The following is a 9,730-nucleotide window of genomic DNA, read 5'->3' as shown; positions in this document are numbered from 1 at the left end:
AATATCCACTAACATGATTAATATTTAGGTTATTTTAAAGTTATTTATATATAAAGAAAAGTGAAAACAAATATATATAGTAATAAGAAATCAATAAAATGTTGACTTTTCATATTTTTTTTTACCTTTTTTTATTATAATAACCATTCCAAGTGCATCGTGTTAGATTTTTTTTAGATTATGGAAGAAGATAAAAATGCTTTTAAGAAAAGATAAAGAGAGAAAGTTAAAGGTTTAGAAAGGAAGAATGAACTAATTTAAAATTGGTCATTTTTCTTCAAGAAGGGAAAATGGTTATTTTATTAAAATTAATTTTTAATTAAATCAATTGTTTTATTTTATTTTTTTTAGTTGGTACTTACCCACACTTGTCTCTTCTAAGAATTTAAAATTGTTTTAAATTGTATAATCTACCTCAAGGATTAGAAAGGAACAAGGAATTAACTTTTAAAAAAACATTTTTTTTTTTTTTTTTTTTTTTTTTTTTTTTTTTTTTTTTAAGGAAAAAGGAAATTTGTCTCCAATCCAACATCTTTGTGTTTTAAAGTGATATATATATATATATATAAAATATTTCCTTAAAAGGGTTTAAAGTAAGGATGTGCTTTAGTTGGGCTTGGATGGTTAAAAATTAAAAGGTAAATAGATTTTTAATTTTAAAATAGTTGACGTTTTCGATGTTTTTACTTCAACGTGATACATATTGAAAGTCCTATAATTATAGTATATTACGTTTTCCTAAACAAAATGACTGGTTTTCATCTAAGCACATATAATTCATATAGAAAAGCTATATTAGTTATCTTAAAAGACATGACTTTTAATGAATACATGATTACCTAATTGAAATGTTAATTATCTTATAAGATATGATTTAAAAAAATATCGGGGAAAAAAATATGATGTATGAGTCCTATTGAAACGTATTTTTTCTATTTAAAAAGAACATTTTAGAGTAATTGGGATGGAGTGAATCAATTATGGAAAACTTCAAATGATGGGAATTTCAATTACTAACAATAATAAAGGAAAAAAAAATAATCATTGTATGAATCCTATTGGAATGGAAATTTTTTCTATTTAAAAAGAATAGTTTGAAGTAATTGGGATAGAGTGAATAAACAATTAAAAAGGGGAGAAAAAAGAAAAAGAAAAAGCATGGTATGAATTTTCTATTTAAGAATAATATTGGAAAATACTGTTTAATTTTCAGAATGAGAGATTTTCGAAAAATAAATCAAAGCACAATCTTTTTCTTATTTAAAATGACCAACAAAAAAAATTAATCAAACTAGAAACATTTTATGCAAATAGAACTATTACTTAGGTATTCTAAACACAACAGTAACCTATCGAAAGAAACAATAATCAATTGTGTTTTATAAGTGCAATAAAATATATATTCAATTAAGTAAACAATCAGACATACTGCAACAATCCAAATCAAGTAGATAAGCAAACCAAAAACAAAAATATAGATAACTACCAAAATATAAAGCAATTTATGTTCAAAGGTGAACCAAAATAGAAACCAAAGTTTGATTCTAAGATAGATTCATGTCATAATGTCACCATTGAAGTTGATTTTGTATACATAATATATATAACTACTAATTCATGCGATGTGCCAAGCTCGTCAGATATTATAGCATATATCTATATCTATAAATATATTAAACAATAAGCATAATGAGAACACTATGATGAATAATTCTGACTCAAAATAGGAATTTTTTTTTTTGTATTCTCAAAAACAAAAATATAAGTAATAAATATATATTAAAACATACCTTAAATCAAAATAGGCCTAAAGTTCTCTGCATAAACCAAATACTGACTTTCTTGGGTATGCTTTAAAGTGAGTTAGATGACAAAAGTAAATGTTAAAAGAAGGGATGGAATGACAAAGGATGAGAGAGGCAAGATCCCAACCGATTATATAATATACTTCATACACCAACCGTCGTGTAGACGTGAAAAAAGAAGGCGTATCCGTTTGTTTCTTTATTTTTCATAAACTCTTTGATTTTTATTTATTATTTTATTTTTTTAAGAGGAGGAACTTAAGGGAAACTGTTTAATTTTTTTATAATTTTTTAAATAAAACTAACAAGTGACAACGTCCTCAACTAAAGGGTTAAAACTGTTTGGTATTTTTAAAAAAATAAAAATAAAAATAAAGGGAACATGAAGGAAAACTGTTTTGTTTTTTTGAAATTTTAAATATAAAACGAAAGGGTTAAAATTGTGGAAGGGACGTAGGTAATGAAAAAACTGTATAAACCTTTTTTATAATAAAAAACTGCATATCTTTTGTTAAAATTCAATATGTAGTGTGTACAATAATACAAAAAGTGTATATAAAAAATAGAAATAAAATACACTTTTATAAGGTAAATAGATAGATAGATATATATCATACACACATATGAACATTGGATGAATCATCACTATGTTGTCTTACACTTTGTTTGTTCAAGTTACCGATGGACAACTGATTTGAAGGACTCTAGAAGGACCTTATTGTACTGACTTACTTGGTTCTCTTTCTTTTTATACTGTAAGTTTATAAAATTTTAAATTACTGAATAGTATTAGTGACTTTTGCAGCAATATTTTCTTTTTTTTGTAAGTAACTTTTTTAGTCAATTTCAAAGTGGAAGTTTCTGTTGATTTTTTTTTTTTTTTTTTTGGCAAGAAAACACCCATACAAATTACCTGGTGAACTAATTCAATGAAAACCCTCCAATTATGAAACTTTGTAATTTATTTATACACTTTTGTGAGACCATTTTTTCAATCCGAAAGTCTGTATTTAACTGATCCACCAGGTGTTAATGGATTAGGACCATCTAATAATTTCTCTTTTGACCCTAACTTGAACTTTCACCAACTTTATCCTATGAACCATTGACCTTTTATTTTGGAAATCGAGAAAGTAATATAAGCTAAAAGGCACAATTTGACGATAATCAGCTTGATGGACGGATTGCTATTTGGGGATTTTGTTACTTGCATGGCAATGGATGACAGAAGAGAAATCTGATGTTTCGAACTTAATGCTTTTTAAATTCTGTTGTATTACTCTCTCATTAGTTTCCTTCTAAACCTACATTTAGAATATGATATCTGTTCGTTCGAACTAAATGTTAATATAAGCTAAAGGGCACAATTTAACATTGTTTCCTGTTCATTTTGCTTATTGCATGCTTACAATGTATACCTTTTTTCTTTTCTTTTTTAATTGTGCACCGACTATTTGATAAAATTCCTCATTGCAATCTTAGTTTCATCATCTTTCTTTGTAGATTTTGGTTACTACACTAGAGTTCAATAATTTGATACATAGGCATAACAAACCCATTATGAGCTTATAGTTATCAGATTGGCACCATACAAATTTAATTATGATCACAAATTTTCAGTTTGTGTATAACTCGTTAGATTTGTTATACAAAGAGCTTGCTTTGTTGCTTCTCACTCTGAGAAGGCTTTGAAATTTTCTTTTCAAGATCCTAATTGGGTGTTCATCATGCTGAAACTTATATAAATTTGGTTCATATTTCAAGTACATTATAGGACACGCACACTACTTGCTTTAATATATATCTGGTTTTGATGGTTCACATGTAGTAGACCATCAGAAACAAAGATGGTATGATTGAGAAAAAGATGGCAGATTTGCTTTCTTGCATCTTCCTGGCACTTGAGATTATATTCAGTCCTGTAAAACCTTATTTTAAATATAAATAAAATATAAACATTTATATTATTTTGATGAATCTCCTAAACCTGCTTTTTAAATAGGATACACACACACTACTTGCTTCTCTTTTTTTTTTTTTCTTTTTTTTTGAGTTTCTTTTCTCTTAAACTAATAATTAGTTCTACTTTTATCTAAAAAAATATTATGAAATCTTATTTTAAATATAAATAAAATATAAACATTTATATTATTAAATTTAATAATTTATTATTTTACTAATTCTTTGAAATCATAATGGTAATTTTAAGACTGGCCCAAAACTTTAATGCATAATCCATCTCTATACAAGCCTACGCAGCCCAGTTCTGTCCAATAGGGTGGGCCAAGCACTTATTTTTATTCAAGTAGACGAGCCTAGAGATAATTGTCATAGTTTAATGACATTTTCTCTACTTCTTAAAGTAAAATGAATGTAATTTAAATTTTAAGTTTTAATTTATATTTTAAATGTGTTAAAATATAATTTAAATACATTAAAATTAAAAATAATGATCTTAAAATTTAGAATAAATGTGTTAAAATTAGACTGTTATGGCCCTATACCAAAGAATCTAAATGCATACTCCACATATGAATAGTGCTTACACATCTCTTTCATAGAACTTACATAACTTCTCTTTCTTTATTCACAGAATTCTTTATTGAAGCCCAAGTTTTATTTGATTTAATAAAGTGAGGCTCATCATTAATGGAATTAGTAATAACCACACACTATTATGATTAAAAATATAAGTACAGAGAAAAAAATTAGTTAAATATTTTTAAATGGAATGGAAAATACATGAAATTTGTGTCTCAGAAGTTGCATCAATGCTTCCTAAACAAAATTTGGAGATTTTTTCAGAAAATATTTTTCAGAGGAGCAGATTATTCTGCAGAAATATTTCCATTATGTGAAACCAGAGTATAAGTCATGAATTGGATCAATCTTCAAACTAGCATAAAGAGAGAATATCAACCAAATAGCTAGGCAAATACTGCTAATGAACCTAGAAGATGCCATTGCTTTCTGATTTTATTTTTTTATCATTCTTGTCATAGTCTCGTGACTATTGACAAATTACTTCAAATCATAATTTGCCGTATCGGCCGATATGCGACATATCGCTCAATTTATAATTTTTTTTCAAAGTTCAATACCGTTACAAACTTTCATAAACTAACAAATTCGGCCAATTTATATCAATATTCACCTAAATCCCTTACACTGCAACCTGTACTTCAAATCCTCCCAATGTGAAATAAAATTGTGAATTGGAATCAAAACCGACACGTGGTCGCATTGAATCATGATCTTGATCATTATCTTCTTCCCCAGGCCAACTGGAGCTCTTGGGTTGAACTAACATCAGTCCCCCACCATAACCACATTATAATTTGAAGGATGTGCACATTATTGCCATTTGAGTGTCAAATATTGTTCACAATTATTGTAAGTAATGTGTCCTGTGAATGAGAGAAGTTACAGCTATGGCTTCTAAAAATAGATTAAAAGACAAAGAATCCCATTCCAATAAACTAAGCTTTTTAACTAAAATGGTATTTTGTCCTTCCAACAAATGGGATGACATCAATAAAAGATGCAAAAACTTTTTCAAACATGACAAAGGGAGTAGTTTTGACTGATTCTTTTTGTGTTTCTTATGATTGAAGAGATGGTATTTTCCAACCACCTCTTGCAGTTGGCTTTGATTTAATAATTTCTGTGTTTAATAAAAGGATAACGATATAAAGTCTGAAATCATTTTTCCATCACAATAAGCATAAAAATTTGAATAGAGATCAGTAACGTAAAAAAAAAATTAAAAAATAAAAAAGTAATATAAAAAAAAAAAAATTATACAGAAACGTAATTGATTGTCACGTATTCAGTCAGTTTAAGAAAAACAATTTATTTATCATTTTTTTTAATAAAATACTTTCTCAACTTGCAAGGGAGAATATGTAAAAGCCTCTTTTATTTAATCAAAGTGAAAAGTTCTCGTTGCATCTGTCATCTGTCTGTTCATAGCCTCATCCCTCCACCTTATCCCCCACTTTCCAAGCTAGTTTAGTGGCTTTTTAGTCTCTTCCCCTTGAAAAGGGCTCACTTCAAATAAAGATACAAACCATTAAGTCCAAGTGTCAAAAATCCATATCTAATCATTTTATACACCAACTCTCTAGAAAGAATATACCCTCCTGTTGAAGGGGTCCAGTAAAAAACTCTCTCTCTCTCATGTTTTTCAGAGCATTGTTGACACTAATATTATTTGAACTTTAAGGGTTAAAGTTGCAGACTCTTTTGTTAGCCTTTTGAGTCTCAGTCCCAAAATTATAAAGGGCTTGGGAAAACAAAATCAACATTGGGAGAACAATTTTATGATTCGATGTGGGAATTGGATCCTCTCCGGTACATTGCACTATGCTGCAAGACACATAATTTTTCGTCTAAAATAATATATTAAAATACGATTTAATTGTGTTGGCAACGTATAACACATTACAATAGAAAAATTATTACTATACAACAAAGGATCTGGACACATTGAAGTAGGCATCATTTGTCTTCGACCTCATTGCCAAGTATTTAAAAAAATTCAGAAATACTCATATACTCGACACCACACTAATCAAGTCCCAAAATACCACAAATTGTAAATGTTTTACATAGAAAGTAACTTGAGAGATTCTGGGAGAAGATGAAGAAAAGGCCTGGCCTTGAAAATAAATTATGTTTTCCTCATGGGGAATGATTGTTTTCCAGGGCATTTAATTTTTTTTAGAAATGCTCATATACTTGACACCCCCACTAATCAAGCCCCAAAATCCCACAAATTGTAAATGTTTTACACAGAATCTATGAACACAAGAAACATAGAAGGATGATTGCCCATGAGAAACACCCAGAGTAGAATCATTCCCCGTAAGGAACACATAATTTATTTTCTCCCGAAATCTCTCAAGTTATTTTTACATAAAATATTTTTCAGGTCATTATTCGGTACTAATCCCGTCTAATTTTTACAATATTTAACATATTTTTTACGTCATTATCTAGTGCTAGTCCCGACTTGGAGGGGCCGTTAGGAGGAGGAAAAGACGGGAGACTAATCTAATTTTTCACATTATTTTGTAACAAAGTGACTGTCTTCAGACTCGAGGCAGTGTCCAAACACTTGTTTTATATGCATATGCATACACACGTATATAAATAAATATATATATATATAAGACCGTAACACACTACAGATTCATTTTGAACGGTCAAATGTCAAGTCCAGTTCGTTTTGGTTCTTATCCATGACCAAAGAGTGCATCTAGGTTAGAGCCATCAAAAATTCCATATGGTGGGCCCATTCGCATTTAGTTGTGTAGAATGCTGACTTTACGCAAATATCACAAGTTTATCCTAAAATGGGGTGATAAAAGTTGACACAGTTCGTCAATATGACTTGAACGTGATACAAGATAAATGAATTTGAGTTAATCTTAAATGGATTCGGATCATAAACAGGTTGACACGAATAACCCGTTTAATTAATCGTGTCGTATTTGGATTGAAGGGTTCAACCTGTATAACTCGTTTAACTATATACGTCGTAAATAAATTTCTATTTAAATTCTAAATTAAATTACTATATAAACTTGTGTCTTATCATTTAATCTTTGTAAAATATAAATTATTTAACAATTTGGTTAATTAAAATATATATTTTTATAGTATTTATTATTTTATTGAGTATTATTAATAATTTAAATAATATAATTTATTATTATTATTATTAATTTTTTTTTGTAAATATGTCATAAACGAGTTACACGTGTAACTCGTTTAATAAACAAGTCGAATTAAAATTGAGAGTTCTTAACACGATTATTAAACGTATAACCCGTTTAATAAACAGGTCAGATTAGTGTTAAGGTCAGATTAGTGTTAAGAGTTCTTGACACAATTATTAAATGAGTGATGTTTAAATTGAACTGTTTAGTATAATATTCTTAAATTGACACGACACGATTATGACCTGAAAACACAAATTACCACCCAAACAAAACAGTACGACCAAATGACTAATCATAAAAGTAAAATTCCATTTGGGTTGTATCGAGAAGGGCAAAAATCACGTGAGCAATACCATTCACAAAAAAATAATAATAATAAATAAATAAAAATAAAATTCAAAATCACGTGGACAAACTCTCTGTTGGGGTTTACTTTTCTTAGTTTGAGTAGTCTCTTTAGCCGTAGACAGAGCCTCGTTGGGGCTTATAAACCGTGATTGGCTTTAGTATCTATGTATCTATATATATATATATATATCACTTCCACTGCTTTAGCTTGAACAGAAGACATAAACAAACTTACCACAAAACTTTCTTCTTCCCTCCGTTTCTTGTTTTATCAATGAGTAGTACAACAACTCAAGTTGATACAAACAGGTTGAGCAATTCTAGTGAAGATGAGTTTGAGCTAAGAAGAGGACCATGGACTCTCGAAGAAGACACACTTCTTGCCCAATACATTGCACTTCACGGTGAGGGTCGTTGGAATTTGTTAGCCAAATGTGCAGGTAATTATAAGGCCGTGACATTTACTGATTTACATGAGAAGATGATAATTATATCCACCGTCTCATCATCTTCTTCATTTTCTATACCTTTAATTTTTGCAGGACTAAGGAGAACCGGGAAAAGTTGCAGATTGAGATGGCTGAATTATCTAAAACCAGACATCAAACGCGGAAACCTTACCCTACAAGAACAGCTTCTAATCCTTGAACTCCATACCAAGTGGGGTAACAGGTGTGTACTTAATTAATACCTATACTATACAATTTTTTTTTTTTTTTATTTATTTTATTTACAGTATGACATATTAGGAAATTTAATTTTGTGGACTACAGGTGGTCAAAAATTGCACAACATCTACCGGGAAGAACTGACAATGAAATCAAGAACTACTGGAGAACGAGGGTGCAGAAACAGGCGCGGCAACTCAAGATTGATTCGAACAGCAAGAGGTTCCTCGAAGCGATTCGGTGTTTTTGGATGCCTAGATTGATTGAGAAGATGGAGCAAGCTTCAACATCATCACCATCTTCTTCTTCCACTACTTCAACCATAGAAACTCAATATTGTGCAATTACTTCTTTACCACCCGACCTACAGCCCCCCTTGGCATCAGCTTCTGTCCAACCAAACACACAGTTGGACAGTTTCGACCATTCCAATGAAAATTCAAGTCCAATGACCAACACATCATGCCTTTATTCATCACATAACATGAGAATGCCAGAATTGGCTGAAATATTGGAACACCAAACTTACCCTGCTCATGCCTTTGCCAACACTGCCAACAACAACAATTCACTTCTAAGTGATTGTTACTATGACATGGAGGGTCCCAACCTGCCTGCCACATCAGCTGTCGGGACCTATGACACTCAGTTCTCGGATTGCCAGGTGGCGGAAAGCAATTGGATAGGCGACGAAGTGGCAGATACATTATGGAGCATGGATGGATTGTGGCAGTTTAGGAATTAAGCCAGAGTAGATGGGTATCTGGGGAGGCCTTGTTAGTGATCTACATATGACTTTGCAATAATGATGTAATTAGTCTATGACATGGATGACCTCATGCTCTGGATCTTTATACTAATAGGACAGAGAATAGTAATCAATTATGCATTTTGAAGTTGATTAGAGTTGAAAAGTAGTATATATATATATATATATATATATATATATATATATATATATATATATTTAAAGTTGTTGGTATTTTGGATTAGCAAACAGATTAAATTTGTGATTAGTAGCTTGGAAAGTTAGTTGATGAAGACAGAATGACCCCTGCAAGACTTCAACTAGTGATGGACATCTGTATCTTTCATCTTTATTTTGATAACTATGTTGTGGTGCATTATCTACAGAGCTGCAATTATTTGTTTATTGACTTCTCAGATGCTAACCAAAAGATCA

General features: G+C 29.9%; 1 protein-coding gene across 1 annotated transcript; it reads left to right on the top strand.

Moving 5' to 3' along the window:
* Window positions 1–8,026: 8,026 nt before the first annotated feature.
* LOC132302604 (transcription factor MYB62) lies at window positions 8,027–9,446 on the top strand. The gene is made up of 3 exons (XM_059799511.1): window positions 8,027–8,319; window positions 8,422–8,551; window positions 8,653–9,446. Exons 1-3 carry the CDS (start codon window positions 8,154–8,156, stop codon window positions 9,290–9,292), a joined length of 936 nt encoding a protein of 311 aa, XP_059655494.1. The 5' UTR covers window positions 8,027–8,153; the 3' UTR covers window positions 9,293–9,446.
* The last annotated feature ends 284 nt before the right edge of the window (window positions 9,447–9,730 follow it).

The sequence above is a fragment of the Cornus florida genome, unplaced genomic scaffold, assembly GCF_030987335.1.
Source record: "Cornus florida cultivar Cherokee Brave unplaced genomic scaffold, ASM3098733v1 CherokeeBrave_3.0.0_Hap2_Chr04, whole genome shotgun sequence".
Classification (NCBI taxonomy): domain Eukaryota; kingdom Viridiplantae; phylum Streptophyta; class Magnoliopsida; order Cornales; family Cornaceae; genus Cornus; species Cornus florida.
This window is presented reverse-complemented; position numbering and strand designations above follow the sequence as displayed.

Coding starts and splice junctions, on each gene's coding strand:
- LOC132302604 (XM_059799511.1), top strand. CDS start 8,154: ATGAGTAGTACAACAACTCAAGTTGATACAAACAGGTTGAGCAATTCT. Junction 8,320..8,421: donor TTTGTTAGCCAAATGTGCAG/GTAATTATAAGG, acceptor TAATTTTTGCAG/GACTAAGGAGAACCGGGAAA. Junction 8,552..8,652: donor CATACCAAGTGGGGTAACAG/GTGTGTACTTAA, acceptor TGTGGACTACAG/GTGGTCAAAAATTGCACAAC.